Here is a 24,752-nt window from a genome sequence, read left to right as displayed (position 1 = left end):
GGGAGGGACACGATCGCGTTCCGAGGCGAGCCGCTTCAGGTCTACAATTACCTTTCTAAGCTGACTGTTGACCGCCGCAAGGCCTTCACCCCCTAACATTACTCCTACGTGAAAAAGGGATAAAGTACAAATTGGGATTTCCCTTCAAATTGGTTGTCTCCCACAAGGGCAAATTCCTAAAAATAAGGAACCCCGAGGATATGGAACATCTTGCTAAAGTCCTGGGCCTTCCTGTAGAACCCTTCCAGTCTGCCCACCCAGCTGGTGATCAGACCCGGGAGAAAGACGACCTACCTGTAAGGGCCTCGGAGCGGATCGCGGAACAAAGGCAATCCTGAGATAAATGGCACCGGGAGCGACCTTACCTCCCCACGTGACCTCCCTTCGATCCACGGTTCGTCGGTGACCTTCCCCAGTTACAGCTCACTGCCAGCCCCAGCCGCCTCACCGAAGACAAATCAGCTGTTGGACACTGAATAGCCGACTCCGGAGCCCCACAGCTGGTCACGGTTCCCGCCTGACTGAAAGTCGCCACTCGCTCCGCAGACCCCTCAAGATGGCGGCCGGAGCGTCCATATCTCTCCACGTGGATCTCCTCCGATCCGTGGTGGATCTGCTACCTCGACCATCAAAATGGCGCCTGGGGAGCCCTTACACCATCGAGAAGCTCCCCGCCGACCCCAGACGAGCTCCAACTGACGTCATCACGATGCGCGGCAGGCTTCCACCAGCGACGGCAGTATCACCTGAACATGGAGACGGCAACCCACTCAGATCACCAGGCTTCCCAAGCGGCTACCACCCGAAGGTCCCCTCTTCACTCCCTCTTCAATCCCGGTTCCAGTTTTTCCAGCTCTCCCCCCCGCGGCCGCGGGGGCTTAGCCAGTTTGTTCACCCCTGTGCATGGCATCCTGACCCCTTCCCCCCCCCCCCGTGAGAGTTTAAGCAGCATAAGTCTTGCCGGACACCCAACAGACAAGCGCCGAAAGACAGGGTTTGTAAAACTGTTGCACCTCCACACATGTCCCCACCACCTTCCCCCAATTGCCCCAAGTTCAGCAGTGTTCCCCCCTTCATCCCAAGGCTGCGCTACCCCCCAATATCAAGTTTATCAAGATGAGTTACCGAACCCTCCTCTCCCCCACCCCCGAACCCCCTCCCACCTCTTCCTCCCCTCCTCCCCCCCGCCCCCTTCACCCCCCTTCCCCCCTCCCCCTCTTCCCCCTCCTTCCCCCCCTCCCCCTCCTCCCCCCCTCCCCTCCCCACTCCCCCTCATCCCCCTTCCCTCAATCCCTCCCCCCACTCCTATAACCAACCCCCCCCACCCCTGCTCCCCTCTCCCCCAACCCTCTCCCCCTCCCCACATTTCCTGTAGCCCCCCCCTCCCATGTACAGCACCCAAACCAAACTCCCATAGAGCCTGCAACGTCCCTCCCCTTCCCAATACCCCCCCCTACTCTCTTCCACCCCTCCCCCCCCTCCCGCACCCCCGGCCCCCTTTCCCCCCCCTCTCCCTTTTTCTCCCCCCCACTCCCTTCATCACTCCCTCCCTACTCCCCCCCCTCCCCCCGCCAATAATCTACCCCTCTCCCCTACAAAAACTGATTCCAACTACACAGAGCAGAGAATGATGATTACCAGGCTAACTGCAGGGGGCAGCTGGTTTGACGGAAGCTTCAAAACTTTGTGAACTCCAACTGACTAACTGAATGCTCTCTATACACCCTGCCTGTGGTCTGATGTCTCTAACTAAACTCGTTCTTACCTTTCCCAGAGCCCACCCCCGACCCCCCCCTGCTACCCCCGCTGCCTCCACCTCCCTCTCCTTCCTCTTTTTACCAACATCTCCCCGCATCCACGGTTAAGAAACTGCCCCCGCAACAATATTGATCAATGCATGCAAAAAGGGAGAAGGATGGACTGTTATCATAACCCCACATCATACGCTAGGAAAGTGGCTCCGCAGCAACACCGATTGTATGATACATGCAGATTATAAGGGTCCAACCATCACATGATGTCCCCTAACCCTTATCTTGCCCATATACCCTCCCCCCCCTCCCCCTCCCCTCCACCACCAAAGAGAATAGCCTCCCAAGGATAACACAGAACACTTTCAACCTAACAGGTACCTAGAATCTACAGCCTTTCTTAAATGTTGCAAATGCCTAGCCTGACTGTGAAGGAATATGTATTGCATATCTTGTATGCTCCCTGCTACGCAAAAAGAACACTAAGTGGGAATGGTATGTGAAATTAATCCTCTCCCCCCATCCCCCCCCCTCCCCGTGTTGAAGACCCCCTTCCCCCACTTTCCTCCACACTCCCCCCCCTCTCCCTCCCTTTCCCCCCAAGGCTCATCACCTTTCTGAGATACCCCCTAACTCCACCACCCCAAAGGAGCCCAAGAGTCTACAGCTTTTCCTCAATGTTGTATTTATCAAATGTGACTGTCAATGAACACACACTGTATACTCGATATGCTTTCTATTGTTTATAAGGATTACTAGGCAGTATATGTATGCGAACTGTCCCCTCCCCCTCCCACCCCTGATCTCCTCCCCTCCCCCCCTCCCTTCTCCTGACCCCTCCTCCCCATCCCCCCTCCCCCCCTCCTCATTCACCTCTTCCCTTTAACACTCACCCTCAAACCTGCCACTCACCTTCCCCACTACTACCAATCCTCGCCCACTCCCCCTCTCCCTCCCTAACCCCCCACTACGCCTACACCTCACTGAAAGGGGAAACAAAGGAAGATCCCTACCCTTAAGCTCCTACACGCGAAGGGGAAAAAAGGGCCTGGGCCTCACAGACCCTACCAGCCCTGCCGGCATTAGGTGCCCTAGGAACCTCATCAACTATGACACCCCAGAGTAAGAAGGCTCGGGTGTAACTTTATATAGCTAAGGGTCTCCTCCTAGCCCGCCTCTACTGGAGACTGTTGTCGGACCCGCCCCCAAGGGTCTTAAACCACACCAACTGGCCTTTAGGCTAGACCGGTTTTAAACCTTTTAGACCCCATTAGGGTCTACCTTCCTCCCTTCTTCCTCTACCCGCTGTCTCTATCCCAGCGGTCCCCCACCCACCCTAACCTCCCTGCCCATTTTGCTGCCCACCTCTAGCCTTAGCTCAAAGACTACACGTAGCGAACATTAACACTAGACAAAATGTCCCATCAAAAAGCATTAAAGTTTGTTTCCCTAAATGTTAAAGGCCTGCACAACACTAGAAAGTGACGCCTGGCCCTACAGGAGATCAAGAAGTCGGGGGGTGATGTTGTTTTCCTCCAGGAGACACATTTCACGTCTCAGGAGCCGCCCAAAACATTCCAACATGCGTACCCGTTGAGCTATTTTTCATCATACAGTAGCAAACGTAGAGGGGTTGCCATTTTGATCCGTCAGGGCACCCCATTTAATCTAACAAAAATCCAGGCAGATCCAGAGGGAAGATTTATTGTGGTCTACGGCTCACTTTCAGGCACGACAATCGCCCTTATTAACCTATATGCCCCAAACGAGAACCAGACAGAATTCTTAAAAAAAGTTCTGGAAGAAATTGACCCACAATACCTATCATCGCTACTTATTGCAGGCGATCTAAATATGGCTCTCAACCCCAAAGAAGATAAATCGAGCCTCCCAGGACGACAACCCTCCACCCAGTCACAAAGACTGGGGAAAAAAATTAAAGACATTTTGGGAGACTTTTCCCTTTTGGACATTTGGAGAACACAACATCAGGGGCAAAGGGATTACACCTTTTACTCGGCTCCCCACCAGACCTATTCCCATATAGACTACTTCCTTGCTACCAAGAACATTCTAGAAGCCACCACAGACTCAGATATTGGCCCAATCACGTGGTCAGATCACGCTCCTATCACCATGACCCTATCCATTCCATTTGTGAAAACGATCTCATATTGCTGGAGACTTAACGATTCCTTACTGAATCACTCTGGGACAGTTTTGGAGCTCAAAAAATCCCTTAAGGAATATTTTCGAATAAATACAGGCTCCGTTTCCTCTCCGGCAGCCCTATGGGAAGCCCATAAGGCGACAATCAGAGGACATTTCATCTCGATTGCCTCCCATCGGAAAAAAACTAAACTCAAACTAACCAAAGAGCTAACAGACAAAATAATCAGCTTAGAACAGCAACACAAAAATAACCCTTCCCGGAGAATTTATAAACAGCTGACTTCTGCGAAGCGATTTAAGACTAATTCAATTGGAAAACATAGAAAAAGCTCTTAAATGGACGGGTCAAAGGTATTATGATAACGGGAACAAGGCTGATAGACTTCTAGCTAGCAAGTTACGAGGAATACAAAAAAGGTCACAAATAACGGCGATCCGGAATAGTGCTGGTGAACTCTTATACAACGAAACAAAAATAGCAGAGGAATTTACTAAATTTTATACTAAATTATACAACCTAAGGGCTCACTCTGTTAACCCAGACCCAAAGGAGCTTTCGGCAGCCACTGACTACCTAGCCGATTGCGACCTCCCGTCGCTAACAGAGGAGGAAAGCCTTATCCTGAACGCCACAATAACGGCGGAAGAATTAGAAACGGCCGTCAAGGCCTCAAAAATCTCCAAAGCACTAATGGTTTCACAAATGCCTATTACAAGAAATTTCTCCCCATCTTGTCCACTCACCTATTGAAATTGTTCAACTCATTTCTAGAAGGAAGTTCTATCCCATCTTCAATGTCGTCCACCAATCTGGCCATAATACTCAAAGAAGGGAAGGACCCCACCCAATGCGGAAGTTATAGACCAATCTCACTGTTGAACAATGATCTAAAACTATATAGTAAAATACTGGCGAACAGACTTAATCCTATCCTCCCGAGACTAGTACACATGGATCAGGTCGGGTTTGTCCTGGGCCGCCAGGCCTCAGACAACACCCGTAAAATCATTAATTTAGTTGACCACGCCCACCTTTCAGGTACAAAGGCAATGTTACTAAGTCTAGACGCAGAGAAGGCATTTGACAGAATTGACTGGCTATTTCTAGACCAAACATTGAAAAAATTTGGGTTCAGAGACTCGTTCTTGAAGGGTGTTCAAGCGCTTTATCAAAATCCGTCAGCCTCAGTAAGACTAGCAGGCGGAGGACCCGAACGAATCCACATTAGAAATGGAACCCGACAGGGTTGCCCTCTCTCCCCTCTCCTTTTTGCTCTCACGATTGAACCACTGGCGACTAAAATAAGACAAAACCCGAACATCCAGGGTATCCCCATTGCTAACGAACATTACAAAATCTCCTTATTCGCTGATGACATCATCCTGACCTTAACCAGGCCCCTAACTTCTCTCCCCAACCTCCAGATGGAACTGACGGAGTTTGGAAAGGTATCAGGATATAAAATAAACAGCGACAAATCAGAGGCCCTAAATCTCTGTCTCCCCGACCCCATAGTCAAACTCCTTAAACTAAATTTTAGCTATCGATGGTGTCCCTCATGCATTAAATATCTGGGAATTAATGTATCTAGGCACTACCGGGATCTATACCGGGATAACTACCCGAAACTGTGGGACCAGATCAAAAAAGATCTAGATCGGTGGGAAGGTTATCAGATCTCATGGATCGGGAGGATGATCTCTACTAAGATGAATATACTCCCAAGAATGTTGTACTTTTTTCAGACACTCCCGATCCAGGTTCCGGGCGCTGATCTAAAATATATACAGAACAGATTACTCCACTTCATTTGGCAGGGCAAGAGGCCCAGAGTCGCCAGATCGGTCCTGATGACCACTAGATCCAGAGGAGGGATGGGGGTTCCTGACCTATATAAATACTACCTAGCCGCACAGCTCAAGCAGGTAGTAATGTGGAACTCAGACCCGACCCTCTGTTGCTGGGTAAAAATGGAGACTCAATGTGCCAAATTGCCTTCTCTGCAAGCCTGCCTCTGGAGCCTGGACAGAGGAGATGGCCACTTACACAATCTTGAATTGCAGACCTCACGATTTACGTGGGACATCTGGTCAAGATGAAAATATAAATATAACCTCTCCTCTACAAGCTCCCAACTCACCCCACTCGTTAATAACCCCAAATTCCCTCCGGGATGTGGATCTAAACTGTTGCCCCACTTTAACACACGGGGTATAGAGGCAATTGTCGACCTACTGAGCCTAGGGAAGCTCCTGAGCTACCAAGAACTGAGGACCAAATTTAAAATTAGAGAATTGGACACCTTCAAATACCTCCAAATTAGAAACTTTGTAAGGACTACTTGCCCTCTTCCAGAATACCCCACTCTCACTACGTTCGAAAACCTGTGTGAGGTCAAGACCTATCAGAAGGGTCTAATCTCGGCCATATACAACGCACTAATGCACTCAACGACCCCCACACAGCATGATTATATGCTCAGATGGTCAGCTGACCTGAATGTTAATATAGAGAGAGAGACTTGGGAAGAAATCTGGCAGGCAGCCTCAGAGACTTCCCTATGCACCACAATTAAGGAGAACATTTATAAGATCATGTTTGGCTGGTATCTTACCCCAGCACGATTAAACCAGATCTACCCTCTGGCATCAGACCAATGTTGGAGAGGCTGTGGTAATAGAGGGGACATGGCTCACATCTGGTGGACCTGTCCAGAAATTGTGAAATACTGGGCCAAGGTCCAAATATTGATAAAAGAGGTCAGCGACCTAGAAGTTCCTATTGAACCACTGACCTACCTGTTGGCCGCACCTATGCCGGACATTGTCCGGCCCACCAGGAAATTAATATACTTCATTCTTACCGCGGCGAGATGCTGTGTTGCGGCATCCTGGAGGAAAACAACTACGCCAGCACTGAACACGATCAAAAAACGAATCAGCGAGGTAATGATTATGGAAAGGCTTACCGCCACCGTTAGACAAAAAATCCCCGCCTTCGAGGATATCTGGGAACCTTGGTTCCTCCTCACCAGGGAACGTCAGCCAAACCCAACAGGACAGAGGCCTATCTTCTCTCCATAAGGGACTCATAGACGACCCCAAACAGAGAATCACTCACTAGCCAAATGGGACACCCGCCTTGCCTTACCCCCACCCCTCCCCCCTCTCTCTCACACCCCCCCTCTCCCCCTCTCTGCCTTCACTCTCTGAAGGCACCCCCCCCCCTTTTTCTTCTGACAACTGCGGTTGCCACTCTGTTTCCCCCCCCCCCCCAAAAAAAGAAATGTTGCCTTGGAAATTGTTAGGCTATGTTACTTGTTTTGAAAGCTGTAATGTCTAACTGCCTAATAAAAACATTGGAAAAAAAAAAAAGATTGAATTCCTTACAGAGGGTAGAAGTTGTGAGTGCACCAAAGAATAAGGGGGAATGCTGTTTGGAAAAATAGGAAAGGGTAGAATTATATGTATCAACTGACAACCAGTATAGGGTTGTGGGTGCCCCAATTGTATATAAGGTTGGGGGGGAACTCTGAGAGTCCAAATTGAGTCCAAGGGAAAGTGTGTGGGGAATAAGGCAGATAGAAATAAAACAACAACATTTTTTCTTTTCTGTTCCCTGTCCTCCAAGACTCAGAAGTGTATTAAAAGACACTTTAATGTAATGTAATATACTTTTTACATTCAGAACCGATGTCCAAACAGGTTGCCCAAGCTAACTCATAGGTGCTGGTAAGTCTGCTGGACATCGGAGTTTAAAGCAGCCAGAGGATGCGCAGAGTTGTGAATAGCATTTGGTCAGCGGGGAAAAGCAGAGTACCAGGTCTGGAGATCAATGGCAGTCCTCCGGGATGCCATTTGTACAGACATACAGTACATGGGGGAGCCTGCCCAGCAGGAGGCATTAAGATAGCCAGGGAGAGAGGTGGCAGGCTTGCACATGTCTCTTTGCCTCTCCCCCCTACCCTGGTTTCTCTGCTCTTATAAGAAATGTATCAAACATAATAAAACATACTTTAATACATGGGGGACATTGGGGAGACTCATGACTGTAAGGGACATAGTGTAATGTTTGCGCTACCCACAAACAAAGAAAGACCCCGGCACTGAGGTGGGAAGGTACAAAGCCACACACCCACAGCAGTGGAAGCGTGCCTGGAAGGCGGATTGTCTAGTGTTGCCGGGTCGGAGAGAGAGGGTTAATTGCTATACTTGCAGGTCCTGGGATTGGAGAGAGTAAAATCATAGAAGTCCGTTAGCCGTGGTCTGGGATTATAGATGGTAGAATAGTTCAGGTCCGTTAGCCATGATCAGGGGTTGTAGAAGTCACTGTAGTCGAGGGTAAGCCGAGGTCAATATCAAGAGGGGTTCACTTACAAGCGGGTCGGTACATAAGAGGTAGATCTGAAAGACAAGACTGGAACAAGGCAAGGCACAACTGTAGGAAGCAGCGAGGCTACACTAAATTATGCTGAGCACTGACTGAGAGCATCAACAGGGTATATGTAGGCAGACAGAACCAATGGGACAGGGGGTGGGGCGGAGGCGCGGCCCCACAGAAGATGGGATAGGTTGGAGGAGACAAGAGGCACAATTGATGCTTGACACGCAGCTGGGGATCATTGCACGTCGAACATGGAAAGTGGAAAAGCAGGGGTCACTTTAACTTTTTATGTAAAGATACATGGCCCCTGGCTTATAGTGCTAGATAGCTGCCAGGGACCCATGGGATCCAAGGTCAACCAGAGGGCTTAACCGTTATTATAAAGCCTGGTTACCCTTACCCATCACAGGCATTACAAACTTTGACTTTGGCGAAAGTACAACACACTGTAACACCGAGGGATGTCCGTGCCTGTGGATCAGACCCTGCCCAACATTAATTCTCTGTTTACTGCAGCTTTCCCCAGCAGCAGGGAATATAAATCTGACTTCATCTGTGGTTTCTCCATTTTTGTAAATCCATACTGGTTGTACTGGTTCAGTATGTGATCAACTGCTAACTACATGGGTTATATACCCCTCAAGATTTGGGATGTCTGGGGTTTGAGTTTAATCCCCCCCCCCCCCCGTGTGTGTAAAGATGTCGGCGGGCCTATCATGGGGGAGCTTGGATTTAATGAGATTTTATCATATGTAATAACTCCAGCTATAACTCCACACTTAAATATAGCACTTGAAGATGTCATTACAAGCTGCGGCTCCAGATAAAGTACTGGACACTGCAACAAAGTGAGGCTGTGGGTAGGGGGGGCAATGCGGGGAGAGTTTCTGTATGGGATTCCCTTATCATTAATCCTTCACTGTTAGGGAAAACCAGCGTCACTTTCCTGCAGCTATCAACTGCAGCTGGGAATTTAAGTCTGTCTACATCTGTTGTCTCTACATGGCTTGAAGTACTGTACATTGTACTAGTTGAGTGTGCCATAAACTGTCCTCCTCCTGGGTTATAACTCCCTGCAGATTTGGAGTGGGTGATTGTTATACTGTTACACTATATATTTTTAACTCCCTGCTCCCCCTTTGCCCCATTCACTCACACAAAGAGTGCCTCAGACTGGGTGGCAAGGGGGAGATTGGAGTCAATGAGAAATGGATATAACTAGTCCTGGATTGATAACCAACAGGAAATCTGAGAGCAGACAAACAGGTCAACCTGGGCCCAGCACTACAGCTATTAGCCTGGGCACCGGAGAAATGCTGAGAGAGAGAAAGGAGTTTGTAGAGTGAAAAGGAAGGGAGGGGAATAAGATATTTCCTAGGTATAGGTGGGAGTGGAGGAGGTGGTAAGGGAAACAAAATTCTTGCAAATATTATGATCAAAAAATTGAATGAAAATAAAATCCTGTTATAAGAAACAGAATCCCAATTTAAAAAGCAAAAAAGATATGTTACAATTCAATGCCAACGTTTTTTTTTATACAGTTAGGCTTTAGATGATACCCTTAATGCAGAGGATGGTACTCTCTTGGGCATTGAGTTTTGGCTCTGAGTTCTTTGGTATCAGTGCTCAGTCTCTGTAAAAAGCAGTAGTAGTGCTCTATCGGTGCACCATTAAGGATCTTGCACCATTTTAAAAGCTACACCTCCTAATTGTATTTATGTTTAAACTTCTTGTTATACTTTCAGTTCTACAGCTCCCTATAACCACTGTCTAAATCGATCAATACTTTTAGAGGTGAATAAGAGTCTGAAAATTCCTTGACTGATGCATATTGTTCTTATTATCAAATACTATAACAGTAAGTAAAGTTCATAAAATTATTTTTTACTGCATCTGCAGTATTTTACAGTATGTTCATTAAGTTATTGTTACAGCTTTTAACACAGTCCTACATAATGGAGCTCATTTGCATCTCACTACTCAAAATAGGTTTGTAACCTTATACTGATACATTTCCACAGGGCTGCCCGGATCTCCTTGTTCCTCAGAGTATAGATGATGGGATTGAGTAACGGGGTGATGACTGTGTACAGAATAGTAGTGATTTTCTTTACATTCAATGACTGTCCTTTGGATGGAGCCACATAAAGAGCAATCAGTGTCCCATAATATGTGCACACAACAGCCAAGTGTGAGCTGCAGATGGAGAAAGCTTTCTTTTTCCCTGTGGTGGAGGATATTCTGAAGATGCTGAGAAAGATACAGAAATAAGTCACAATGATGAAGACGAATGGGAACATAGTTAAGGGGATGGTTATAATAAAAAATACCAATTCCACAATAAGTCTGTCAGAGCAACAATGTTCTAGGAGAGGTGTAATATCACAGAAGAAATGGTCAATAATATTGGGGTTACATAGTCGAAATGAACAAATCAAAATAACCATACTTAGCGTTGCCATAAAACCTAAGAACCAAGACCAGAAAACCATGTGGTAGCAAAGCTGGAAGTCCATAATAGCAGAGTACCGCAATGAGTTGCAGATGGCCAGGTATCTGTCATAAGACATCACTGTAAGAAGAAAACATTCAGCACTTGCTGAGACAGCAAATAGGAAATATTGAGCGATGCAGCCAACAAGAGAGATAATGGCCCCTTCTGCCATTATTACATACAGCATGTTAGGCACAATATCTGTGGTTAGCAAGATGTCAGACAGAGACAGGTGGCTGAGAAAGAAGTACATGGGTGTACGGAGCGGGTGATTGGTTGACACCAAGGCAATGATCAGGAAATTTCCAGCTAAGGTGAAAATGTAAAACAGAAGGAAGATAAAGAAGAGTAAGCTCTTGAAGTTGTTAAATGCTGGAAATCCAAGAAGCACAAATTCTGTAACTTTGGTCTGATTCTCCCGGAGCATTGTTGGATGATAGAGTAAAAGCAGATCTTCATAATAATTAACATGCTGAAAGAAGAAAGAGTTTAATTAGACAGATAATAAATATAAGACATAAGAACCCTGTGTCTTCTAATGGTACATAAAGTACAATATGCGTCATTGTATTTTTATAATTTTTTTATTATATATCTTTCATTGATTAAAAAAAAGCAGATTAGGGATATTGAGTTAAGGGTAAACAAAATGTGCTATAAAATATTAGAAATAATGTAAGGGGACTGGCAAGGAATCAAACTTCAAGACCAGTCTGAAAACTCACCTATACACTGAATAAAATAGTAATAATAGTACAATAATATAACCAAGACTTGCACATGAAGAACAAAAATAATTTATTTTGGACAATATTTTGTTTATTATCTTATAATTATATTATTTGATTCATTTTTTTTTTTACAAATCTTTAGAATAGCCATGGGGACCAGGTTCGCCCCCAGTTACATCAGCCTATTTATGGGTTGGTGGGAGGAAATTTCCACCTAGTCTCACAGTTCATATGGGTGGGGGTGCTTTTTATCTACTATTGCATTGCATATCTACTATTCTTTTTATTTGGGTTGGTGAGGATGTAGATTTATTACAATTTTTTTCTTATTTTAATTCCAATTAATTGGGCTTAGTTTTCAGTCCTTGTTGCTTAAGGAAAAAAAATATTTTTATTCTCCATGAATCATTCATTAAGGTTCCGTCTCTTGACATGACAACACATTTGTCAAATATAATGAAGAGTTCCAAGATAAAAGAAAAAGATAATTAGAATTAGAATCAAATTAAGAGAAGTCTCAAGCTAAATAATTCTTCGCATCTTTATATTACTACAGTAAATTGAATCAATCAGCGGGCTAAATAAAAAAAAGGTACTCAGTAAACATTGGAATATTCTCACATGTGATCCTGTTTAAAAAGGACAAATTTCAGCAATACTAAATGTCATTTGTAGAAAAGCCAAGAAGGTTAAAAACATATTGGCCCCTAGTAAACTCGAAGTTCTAAATCCACCGATAAATAGATTGGATGGGTTAATATTCAAAACTACAGGGAACTTTAAATGTGGAAGAGGAAGGTCGTTAACCTGTCAATTTATATCTACTACTAATAAACGTAATAATTCCACACAATATAGTTTCTCAGTTAGAGGGGACACATCACATGTAGAAATTCATGTTATTTATTTAATATCATGTGGTTGTGGCCTCTTTTATGTTGGGCACTCTATGCGGCCCCCCTATGTTCATTTTTTAGAACATAGGAGTAGTTTCCTGAATGGAGCACAAACTCATGGTGTTTCCAAACATTTTTTTCATTAACATAATAAAGATGTATCCACCCTTAGAATAATGGGTTTTGAACATATCCCTCCTTCTAATACTGGAGGTGATAGATTCAGGACTCTTTGCTGACAAGAAATGTATTGGATTGTTAGGTTAAACACTCTTGGGGGACCTAGTAGACTCAATGAAAGTTTAGAAATCCATATCATTTTTTGATTTATATAATATCATGAAACATTTTTTATTTACCGGTGTCTTTCCCTGAGTACATATCAAAACTCATCCACTTGTATTGTATATCTTTCAGTCATACAGTATATTGTGATTTACATGTATACACAGTACATACTATATATAAAAAATAAATAAATATATATATATATATATATATGCACAGCCGGCACACCATTTGCAAGTAAATAAGTTTTGGTGCTTATCCCATAAAGCAATAACAGACCATACGATACCGGTTGCAACACGACATCAAGGGACAGCACGCAGGTAAGTAAATCATACATTTTCTATATTTGATAGGTTTTGTGTCTTCTATCAAATATAGTAAATTTATGATTTACTTACCTGCGTGCTGTCCCTTGATGTCGTGTTGCAACCGGTATCGTATGGTCTATATATATATATATATATATATATATATATATATATATATATATATATATATATATATATATATATATATATATACACACTTAGTTAAGTTATGGTCGGTAAAAAAAAGTGTCAAAACCCCTCCACAGTAACAAATATAGCAAATGGAAATATTACTGTATGCTCATTTGCATGTCTTAGACAGGTTTGCAGCCCTGCCTTTCACCATTATCCCCCAGCTTACAGTGCTTCCACTGCAGCAAGGGATTCTGGGAAGTGACATGCAAATGAGCACACAGTGCCACCTTTTGCTTCAAAACAATGACAGGCAGCAACCATCAGCTTTAGGGGACCATGTTATATGTTTTTGAAGCAAAAGGTGGCACTGTGTGCTCATTTGCATGTCACTTGGAAGCACTGTAAGCTGGGTGATAATGGTGAAACGCAGGGCTGCAAACCTGTCTAAGACATGCAAATGAGCATACAGCAATATTTCCATTTGCTATATTTGTTACTGTGGAGGGGTTTTGTCACTTTTTTTTACCGACCATAACTTAACTAAGTGTATATATATATAGTATGTACTGTGTATACATGTAAATCACAATATACTGTATGACTGAAAGATATACAGTACAAGTGGATGAGTTTTTTTTTATATATATATATATATATATATATATATATATATATTTGTGAAATCTGTGTGTATATATGTGTATAAAACATCAAAATGTCTGTACAAACCCACATCAGATTTTCTTCTTTTTTCTGTTTTTGCTGTTTTTTATTTTATATTCGTGTATATTTGCTAATTTTTGTACATAAGTATACACATGTGTTTTAAATAATACAATGATTTAAAAATGTTTTGTAGTATTTATTCATTTTTACTAAAGGTGTTTTAAATGATTGCATGTGTAAAAATGTATATTATTAGTGTGTCCTGCAAGTTTTTTTTCTGCACTATTCTCAGCTGGCAATTTGCAATCATGATGTAACTCACAAAAATACTGATGAAGTTACAGTAGGACAGTAGTATTGGAGCGTTTCTAACCAATTGGCTGCCAGGAATTCTCTTGTCCAAAAACCACTCCTGCTTTTACAATGGAAAAACCAGCAGCTGTTTCAAATCACAAGTGAAGTCTGTGGAAAGCAGCTTGTCTGTCTCTCTTTAAGTACTCTCCTGCATCAACACTCTCACTGATTTCTAAGGAAACTCTGATATTCTGAGTTAGAACATGCTATGTTGTGTTTTCTGTATGGTTAATTCATTTTTCTGCTGAGGTCAGTTCTTACTCCACTACAATATTCTTTAGAGAAACACATTTTAACAATGGAGCATCACAAAGTTTTCCATGCTGCAAAACTATTTTCAAATTTGCAAACCTGGTGCCTTTTTTGAATGTTTTGCTCTAGTTTGTAAGCCCAGAAAAGCTATTAATGTTCAAGAGAATAATTTCTGGCTGCAACACAAGGAGCAAAACTGTTGCAACAAAAATACTGCTCTATTCCACAATGACATACTGTACTATTATTCAGCCAATCCTAAATTCCCTAAGTCTTACATCTTGGCTAATATTATTAATTGTATTATATAAATATTAAATATAATTAAATATCTGACTGAGACATTCAACATTAACCAGCTACAGTATGTACTGTAGCATAGTTACTCATTCGTATATGAGTACTTAACACCCAGCTCTGAAAAAGAATACTTACTACTGTATACTGTAGGTCTTTTATTCCACGTCCAGATAGTTTTATTTTGCTTCAAGTCATGTAAATAATATTTCTCATCTGAAAACTTTTAGAAGTTAAAGTCGGATGTTTGTAGGAAGAGAAGTTCATAGATAAAATGGGTTTTCTCCCCCACTGCAGTGCAGCCTTTCTCGGTATGAGCTTCTGTATTGAAACTATGCTGCTTCTCTGACCTTTTATCCATTTTTACAATAGGGAGGGGAGTCTTTGTGGAGCTGTAACATTATGGAGAATTCCACAATGGCTCATTAAGAAGTGGCTCCTGGTGAATAGCAAATTATGGCGTGTTACAAAGGGACACATTAAACAGATATGTATATATTTGTATGTACAGTATACTGTATGTTTAATTATATAGCAACACCAATGCATGCAGTACTTTACAGTTAGAGTTAAAATACAGAGAGCACAGGTAATAAATAAAGTTACACACGTGTTTGAAACAGGTTTTACAAAAGGAAGTATGGAGTCCCTGTGCCACAGAGCTTACAATCTATATGGAAAAATGGGAGACTTACAGAATACAGTCGAAGCAAGTGCAGTAAAAACATATTTGAGGGGACAAGTCAGTGCATGAAGAGTATGACGAATAGTCTAAGGCTTAAATGAATCAGGTACTTTAATGAAGAGATGAGATTTCAGGCATTATTGGCGAATATTGTGGGGGGGGGGAGAGAGAGTTACAGAGAGAGAGAGGGGATGACAGAGAGGGTGACAGAGAGAAAGAGAGGGGAAAAAAAACCTGGGGGCGTGGCTTTTAGACCAGGGGGCAAGAACGTTGTGTCTGAGTCGTCCCAGTTGTGCGTACTTCTCGCGACGTACTGCTCGGGTCGTAGTTGTCTATCACCCTCTACCTAGGTCTGTGTTATATTATTATGTATGCTTTTCTCTGTAAAATTTCAATAAATTTTTTTGAAAAAAAAAAAAAAGCCTATGTTATGGTCCCAAGTGCTATATACTGTATATAGTTCTCTCTCCTCTCTCTCCTCTCTCCTCTAGCCTCTCTCCTCCTTCCTCCTTCCTCCTCTCCAGCAAAACCATAGTTTAGGTTCAGGGCAAATCGAATGTAAAAATAGTGACCAGCAGCGGAAATTGATACATTTGTTCTGAATCAAATATATTAACAAAGCCCCACCCATAATTAGCGGGCCAAATATTTACACATTTGCCAATCTCTATTGGAGGGATAATGAGTGAACGAATTAGAGGTTTAGTTACTGGATGACATAGGAAAAGGGGAATTTGGGCAATATTGCAAAGAAAAATCGACTATATGTTAGTTTGAATGTGATTAGAGAAGGAAAGGTGGAAGTCAGTATTACACAGAGGCTGCATGCTGGGACACTGGATGGATGGTAGTGTTACTGTTTGTGACATAACATGGAGCAATTGGGCCTGGTTTAGGAGAGGTTATGGTGAGTTTAATTTTAGACATGTTAAGTCTCAGGCAACGGCGGCCGTCCAATCTGAAATAGCAGAGAGACAATCAGTGACTAGGGGCTGGATAGTTGTCTTTCATCTGCATAGAGGTGATATTTGAAACCAAAGGAGCTAGTTATATCACACAGTAAGTGTATATAGAGAGAAAAAGAGTGGACCCAGAACAGAGTTAGGCACACTAACAGAGAGGTTGATAGGAGAACAATGGATATATTGTAGAAGCGGTTACAGATACCATGAAGAGTTTGCAGGAGCAGAAGGTAGTCAACAGTGTCAAAAGCAGCAGAGAGGTCAAGCAAACGTTTACGGCAGTAGAAGCTTTGATATTTTGCAATGTGTTGAATAGATCATTAGCTACTTTGGTGTGGGAAGATTCAGTGGAATGAGCAGTTCAGAAGTTAGATTGCAACGGGTCTAAGAGACTGTTGAAAAAACTGAGTAAGCATGCATAGATGAGATGTTTGAGAAGCTTGGATTCAAAAGGCAGGAGATAGACAGGACGACAGTTAGAGGGGAAAGTAAAAATAGGTATCACTTATGCATTTGAACAGCAGAGGGATAGGTGCCCAAGATTAATTAGGAGTTGAAAATATACATAAGTATATGGAGCAGTGTGTGAATAAGAGGTTGATCAGGTGAGAGGCAATAGGGACAATGTTGCATGTAGTTGAAGGAGAGGAGAATAGTAGCTGAGACATTTCCCATTCTGTGACAGATGAGATGGGGTCTATGGTGGAGATAAGGGAGCTCAAATCCTCTATAAGTGTCATATTTAAGTGTGGCATTATATCTGGATTAGTTTTACAACCCCTGCTCTCTCATCTCATCAATCTACACCATCTAATGAAAGTAAACATTTGGTGCAACTGTACCACACTCACATTGACAACACCTATACATTGTACTGCCTTTTGTACTAACTGAAGCAGAACTGTGGGTATTGCACATAAAAGCCCATTGAAATCAATTGGGCTTTTCATGAGTTAGCTCCTGATTGGCACTACTCTATACCAGCTTAATGAAAAGGGGTCTTTATCCTTATATAGTAAAGTACCACTCTTACTTTCAAACTCCCAAAATTCTCCCCTACACCATCGTGCTTCTCTTCTTTCCTGTTCACTACCACTGCACTCGACTCAAACCTAGTTTATTCCATCCTCCTTCTTACCCTTATTTTTTTAATATTTCCCCTCACTCCATCTCTCTCCACTACTCCCTGCTCACAAACAATTCTGCTTCCCGTACTTATCCTGCACACATACCAATACAACCCGTAGAAAAGCTTGCACTTACAAATTCTCTCTCTCTCTCTCTCTCTTCTTCTTCTTTCTTCATCTCTCTCTCTCTCTCTCTCTCTCTCTCTCTCTCTCTCTCTCTCTCTCTCTCTCGCTATCTCTATCTCTCTCTCTCTCTCACACACACACACACATATAGAGGGTGATAGACAACTATGACCCCGAGCAATACGTCGCGAGAAGTACGCACAACTCGGACGACTCAGACACAACGTTCTTGCCCCCTAGTCTAAAAGCCGTGCCCCCAGGCATTTTTTTCTCTTTCTCTCTGTCACCTTCTCTCTCTGTCATCCTCTCTCTCTGTCATTCTCTCCCTCTCCTGAACTTTTAATGGACAAAAATGGTACTTTGTTACCATATCAAAGACAGTTAATCTTACAACATCTGTACATCTCTTGTTCTTTTAAAAGCCTTCTTGCTCCACAAATAATTCGAACATCGTTTTTCTGGTCTCTTAACCAATGACAAAGCTTGTGGTGTCTGACAGAAAAAGTGGGAGATTCATCTTTTTGGAAGAGTTTGAGACATTTGGCCCATGGATCAGGGGCAAGAGATAGCACTAACATATGATTTATAAGAGATTATGCATCAGATCAGAGCTTAATCCCAGAGGGACACCTCCCCTAGATATCAAGCATTGTCCTGTGACCAGAACCCCTGAAACAATTAGGTGAAACATTGTTATACATCTTGTGTAAACGATCGGGAGTGAAATACCATCTGTGCAGCATTCTAAATCCATTCTCTTTGATGAAAGTGTTAATTTTTCCATCTATCCCCTAATATTCCGTATCTAACGATTCACCTACATCTTCCTCCCATTGTTTCATATATTTGTCTTTATCATTCTGATTGGAATCTATTATGTTTTTATAACATCCTGAAATTAAGGATTTGCTCAAGGGGACAAAGGTCCAGATACTGTAGGCTCAAAATATGTATTTGAGCTCCAGATATGTGATAGGGAGAGGGAATTACCAACATTGCATTATTGAAGATAAGTGAAAAACACTTTTGGGGAAGTATTTAATTTGTCTCAGATTTCATCACAAGATTTTATTTGTGAATCTTAAATAAGATCACTATGCATGGGATCCAAGTAAAACCTGGGTGGGGGCGCGAGGGGGGGGGCGGCGTCATGTTAAAAATTCTTATTCCTGAACTTTCTGGAGTATTTAATAGAGTCACACATTTTAAGATTAAGATAATTCTAGATTATTTTTAGTGAACTGCAGGATGTATGTCTGTCTCTGTGTCTTATAAAGTCACGAGAGAGAGAGAGTCTCAGGGGCCTATTGTAGTGGCTCGGAAGTTTTCATTGCCATACCGCATGGTTTGGCATGTTCAGAAGTAGCGGAATGAAATGTGATAAAAACCCCTATTCTTCATTGCAAATCACATCTTCTAAACCACTTCAAAAATAAAAGTGACAAGCTGTATGGTTTAATAGCCAAAATGCATGAAATGCAAATGCATGCTTGTTTTAGAAGTGGAATGACCTGAGGTGGTGCAAACTCAATAACAAGTCTGATTTATGGATTTTTCTCTCTCAGCCACACCCATATTTCAGGTTCTGGATGTAACTCGTGTAACACACTTGCCCCCCCCCCCCCCCAATCGCAGATAGAGTGCATGTGAGGGGAATCTATATGTATTTATGTATTACCAGGTGTGTGGTGCTTTTACCTGTCAGGTTCACAGGAGGCCTGAACCTCCGCCAATGAGAGCCTGGGGTGTATCATCTGTAACGATCTTACATAAACAGCGCCTCCACCTGAGTAGGATTCTAAGGGTAGAATGACCCCTGACACAGGACCCACATATAGTAACCACATACAACGAGTATATATAAACTGTTTAGTATAGGGGCAGATAACACAATACAACATACATAAACAATATGACAGTGTCCTTCTATGACACTAATAGGCACAACTACTCGTCGTCTCACAAGCCTTAAGCCCACACCTTATTCCCATCCAGCACCGGGTACACAGAGTCCAAGAGTCCCACAACTATAGGCATGATCAAGGCCTGTGTAAACCGGTATGGTGGTGCACTTGGTGACTTGACTGTACCTGCCGGATGTGTCCACACCCGGGCATGCAGATGCTTTACTTGGAATCCCTTGCTCCAGGAAATGATCCAAGATGCCTCCACCTCAATGGTGGGTGGCTCCCACATGGAGTGATCCACCTTAAGTATGTCTCTGCCTCTGTTACTGCAGATGATGTTTTCCTTCAACACTGGCCAGGATATTCCTCTTCCTAGCTGGACCCTCACTTGGCTAGGTTCTACAGGACCCTGTCCCTATCTTAAGGGGAGTCCCTGTAGCAACCACAAGCTGAGGTGAGTTGGGGCCTAGCTGGGGCCTAAGGGGGATGTCTGGCCTAGTGTATGAGCCATTGGCTCCCTACACATACCCACCCTCCCCTGCCTGTGACACAGCTCCAACTGTTCTTCCTGTGCAGAGTGCAACAATGTATATCTCCCTCAGGGAAAGCTGTAATCCCTATTGGCTGCTGTGGCAACACATGTGCTCCAGCCCCTGGGGATGCTGGAAGTTGTAGTTCCCTACTGGCCTCTTTATCATTGGGGCAGCGTGCGCTATGTGTACTGCGCATGCGCGAGTCTGCTAGGGGTCCCTGCACTATGGAGCACCATCTAGGTCCTGCCTCCCTTTCTGTAATGACCGCCGCATCACATCTGCGCATGCGCAAGCCTCCGCGCATGCACAGACATAACAAAGATGGCTGCACCCTGCCTCCGACGTCGCCGGGAGCACCAGGCAATGCGTTCACCCCTGTAGATGCCTTCCCACTGGTGGAGGTAAGGGGGAAAGGAACGGGGAAGATGGCAAGCAGGGTGACTCTAGACATCCTGCAAGTGTAGGCTTGATCAGAATAGAAAGTAAAAAGAAATAAAGAGTGCGCAAAAATGCAAGTATACAATGTGATCAAATGCCTAATTTAGAATGTACAAAGAGTGTATAAAAGGTCACTTAAAACAGTGAATAAAGTGCAAAAGTTTAAAAAAATACAGTATATAGAGGTATATACACAACACCTTTGTTTGTGAATGTGCATTTTTTAGGTTTTGATCAACCTAATACATGTATTTAACGGTAATACAATATTGTATATGCGCTGCTGCTTTTTGGTACGTACGTACATATGTATGTATGTACAGTACGTATGTCTTTATTTATATAGCGCCATTAATGTACATAGTGCTTCACAGCAGTAATACACGTGACAATCATATAAATAACAAATAATACAAATAACAGATGATGGGAATAATGGCTTCAGACATAAAAGTAACATTTAGGAAAAGGAGTCCCTGCTCCGAAGAGCTTACAATCTAATTGGTTAGTAGGAAGAATGTACAGAGAAAGTAGAAGGGCATTTTGGTAAGTGCGTCTGGAAGGGGCCAAGATTTATGTATGAGATGTATAGTATCAGCCACGAAGCTTCTCATGTGCTTCGTTAAGCAGGTGTGTTTTAAGGTGGGTCTTAAAGGTGGATAGAAAGGGTGATAGTCTGATATCGAGGGAAAGGGCATTTCAGAGGTGTGGGGCAGTCAGCGAGAAAGATTTAAGGTGGGAGAGGGCTTTAGATACAAAGGGAGTAGTGAGAAGACATCCTTGAGCAGAACGCAGGAGTCAGTATGGTGCATAGCAAGAAATTAGGGCTGAGATGTAAGGAGGGACAGAAGAGTGTAAAGCTTTAAAACTGAGGAGGAGAATGGAGCATATGATGTGGGTTTTGATAGGAAGATAGGAGAGTGATTTCAACAGGGGAGACTCTGAGACAGATTTAAGAAAGAGTAGATTGATTCTGGCGGCAGTGTTTAGGATAGATTGTAAGGGAGACAGGTGAGAGGCAGGAAGGCAAGACAGCAGGATGTTACAGGCAATGAGACAGGAGAGAATGAGGGCCCGTGTCAGAGTTTTAGCAGTCGAACAACAGAGGAAAGGGCGTATCTTTGTAATAATGCAGAAGAAAAAGTGCCAGGTTTTAGATACTTTTGAATGCGAGAGGAAAATGTGAGAGGAGTCGGGTGTGACCCCTGTGCTACTGGGTGTATGACAGTACTTCCAACAGTAATGTGGAAGGAGGTAGTAGGGCCAGGTTTTGGATGAAATATGAGGAGTTCTGTTTTTGCCATGTGTAGTTTAAGTCAGTGGGGGGCCATCCAGGATGATCTAGCAGAGAGACATTCAGAAACTTTGGTCTGTGCAACAGGTGTAAGGTCAGGGGTTGAAAAGTAAATTTGTGTGTAGTCAGCATAGAGGTGATATTTGAACCCAAGAGATATGATTAGGTTACCTAGAGAGTGTGTAAAGAGAAAAGAGGAAAGTTCCCAGGACCTGGGGTACCCCCACAAAGAGATCGATAGAGGAGGAGGTGTTAGCAGAAGAGACACTGAAAGTATGATGGGAGAGGTAAGAGGAGATCCATGATAGAGCTTTGTTACAAATACCAAGAGTATGGAGAATGTGAAGGAGAAGAGGGTGGTCCACAGTATCAAACGCTGCAGCGAGTTTCTAGTAATATGAGCAGAGTGTAATAACCTCTGTCTTTGGCAGCATGGAGGTCATTAATTATTTTAGTGGGGGCTGTTTTAGTGAAGTGAGAAGTGCAGAAGCCAGTGTCTAGGAGAGAATAGGTGTTGAGAAAATAGAGCAATCGAGAGAATACAAGACGTTCAAGGAGTTTAGAGGCAAAAGGCAGGAGGGAGACAGGCCGATAGTTAGAAAGGCATGTGCGGTCTATATATAATAATTATCGATGTATAATTTCTGTTCTCTACCAGGCTTTATATACAGTATTCTCCACACCGGTGTTGTAATTTATGACTGTGCGGTCTTTTAGTAATTGTTTTTAAAAAATAAGTTAAAAACCTAGATTTGATTGTGCTCAACCTTATTCTTTTTGCATTTTCCATTTTAATTCCTACAGGTATTTATACAAATGATTGAACTTTAAAGGTTGCAGCTAAAATTGTGTTCTCTCTATTGAGTTGTATTTAAATAGAAAAACTGCTCCTTATATAAGGGCATTTCATCAGTGCTAACTTAATCTCCTGATTTCTAAGACTATATATAATTGGATTGAAAAAAGGAGTCCCCACAGTGTACAAAAGGGATATGACCTTGTTTACATTAAATGAGTGTCCTCTGGATGGTACTATGTAAACAGCTATTAGAGTCCCATAATATGTGCCCACAACAGTCAAGTGGGAGCTGCAGGTAGAGAAGGCTTTCTGTCTCCCAGTGGTGGATGGGATCCTGAGGATGGTGAGGGTGATCAAGACATATGATGAAGTGATGAAGACAAATGGGAAGAGGACAAAAGGGATTGCACAGACAAACTCTTCCAGTTTAACAATTGAGGTATCTGAACAAGAGAGCTGCAGAAGAGGATCAAAATCACAGAAGTAATGGTCAATGATATGAGGGCCACAGAACTGTAACTGGAAAATCAAAATAACCACAGATAGTATTACCATAAATGAAATCAACCAAGAACAGATAACCAAATGGAGACTAAGTCTGAGGTCCATGATGGAGGTGTATCGCAAAGGATTGCAGATTGCCAGGTATCGGTCATATGACATAATTGTGAGAAGAAGACACTCTACTGTTGTTAATGCACCATAGAAGTAAAATTGTATGATACAGTCAGTAACATATATGGTGCCCCCTCCATTCAATACAAGATGTAGCATGTTAGGGGTTATGTTGGTGGTAAGTAAGATGTCAGATAAGGACAGGTGACTGAGGAAAAAGTACATGGGAGATTCAAGTCTTTGACTGTTTGACACCAATATGATAATCAGCAGGTTTCCAGCTAATGTCATGATGTAGAGCATAAGAAACAGAATAAAGAGGGCAACCTTGAAGCATGGAAGGCTTTGAAATCCGAGAAGCAGGAATTCTGTGACTATTGTCTGGTTCTCCTGAAGCATATTCTGGAGAGAAGGGATGAGAAAAGAAGGGAAAATAATATTTAATAGTTGTTAACATCCCATAACATCTGTTTCAAAAGGTTATAGGTTGACATAAAACTAACCAAACATCTGGAGAAAATTTATATGTGGTCTAGAAAGTTAAGCAAGTTACACCCAGGAAGCTTCTTGGTCAATTGAAAGAATAATGTAAATTAAAACATCTACTTGTGCATTACAGTATATTATCACAACTGAATGATCTCCTAGTGCAGAACGCATCAATACTACAAGAAGTGACTCTTTTTATGGAGATATTTAGAAGTTACTGACCGGTGAATAACTTGTGTTAGTACAGGAAACGAAGAAAGGAAGGAAAGAACAAAAGGTAAAACTTCTCAAGTTGCTTCATTCACAATCAGAAAATCAGTGTTTCCAAGACTGTTTAAAGACGTCAAAAGATTTATCATAGAAAAAAAGACATTTTAGTGCAACTCCTTTTATTTTTTTAATCAGGTGCATTTTTTTATGATGGTTTTACTCTTGTTTTCATGTTGGAGACTTTGATAAATGGATATAACGGTCCCTTTAATAATATCTATAATAAGACAGGACTCCTACACTACTGTAAATGGTGTAGTCTTCTTGTATTGTAACTTTGATGTCTACAGTATGTATCAAAGATCCCTGGCTGTAAAACTGGTGCAAACAAATTGGAAAATAATTGCACAAATTTATTCAAAGGAGAAAATATCTTCAACAATCTTCTTTAATAAATCAGCTAGAGTTTTGCTGACAGAAGTCTTATAAATGGTTCCAGTGGTCTCCTTGATAATAAATACTGTATGCACGGTGTGGACAGATCTCCTACTGTAAATTATGTTGTCTGCTTGTACAGTAATCTTCTCTTTTCTGCTTCTGATCTACAGATGTAGCTTCTCCTATCTATCAGCAGCCGCAGCATATGTGCTGGTGAACCGCGGACCACAAGTCGAGCATTCGTGACCCAGTGCTTGACAGGGGGGAATGGCCCATCAAGATTAACACAGCAGGATCCCTGCTTCTGAATGGGACTCCCACTGTGTGAATCCTACTGGATCACATCAGTCTGTAAGAGACGCGCAGTGAGAGTACAACTCTGAACAGAACTGTAGCTG

At 42.8% G+C, this 24,752-nt stretch overlaps 2 protein-coding genes across 2 annotated transcripts; both read right to left on the bottom strand.

The window, feature by feature from the left end:
• Nucleotides 1-10,283: 10,283 nt before the first annotated feature.
• LOC142470920 (olfactory receptor 10A7-like) lies at nt 10,284-11,228 on the bottom strand. Its single transcript, XM_075577728.1, has one exon. The coding sequence runs from the start codon at nt 11,226-11,228 to the stop codon at nt 10,284-10,286; it is 945 nt and encodes a 314-aa protein (XP_075433843.1).
• An 11,446-nt stretch (nt 11,229-22,674) lies between these two features.
• LOC142470919 (olfactory receptor 11A1-like) lies at nt 22,675-23,616 on the bottom strand. The gene has a single exon (XM_075577726.1). It carries the CDS (start codon nt 23,614-23,616, stop codon nt 22,675-22,677), a length of 942 nt encoding a protein of 313 aa, XP_075433841.1.
• Between the last annotated feature and the right edge of the window lie 1,136 nt (nt 23,617-24,752).

Source organism: Ascaphus truei, chromosome 20 (assembly GCF_040206685.1).
Source record: "Ascaphus truei isolate aAscTru1 chromosome 20, aAscTru1.hap1, whole genome shotgun sequence".
In the NCBI taxonomy this organism is placed as follows: Eukaryota; Metazoa; Chordata; class Amphibia; order Anura; family Ascaphidae; genus Ascaphus; species Ascaphus truei.
The sequence above is the reverse complement of the archived record's forward strand: the minus strand, read 5'-3'. Positions and strand labels throughout refer to the sequence as shown.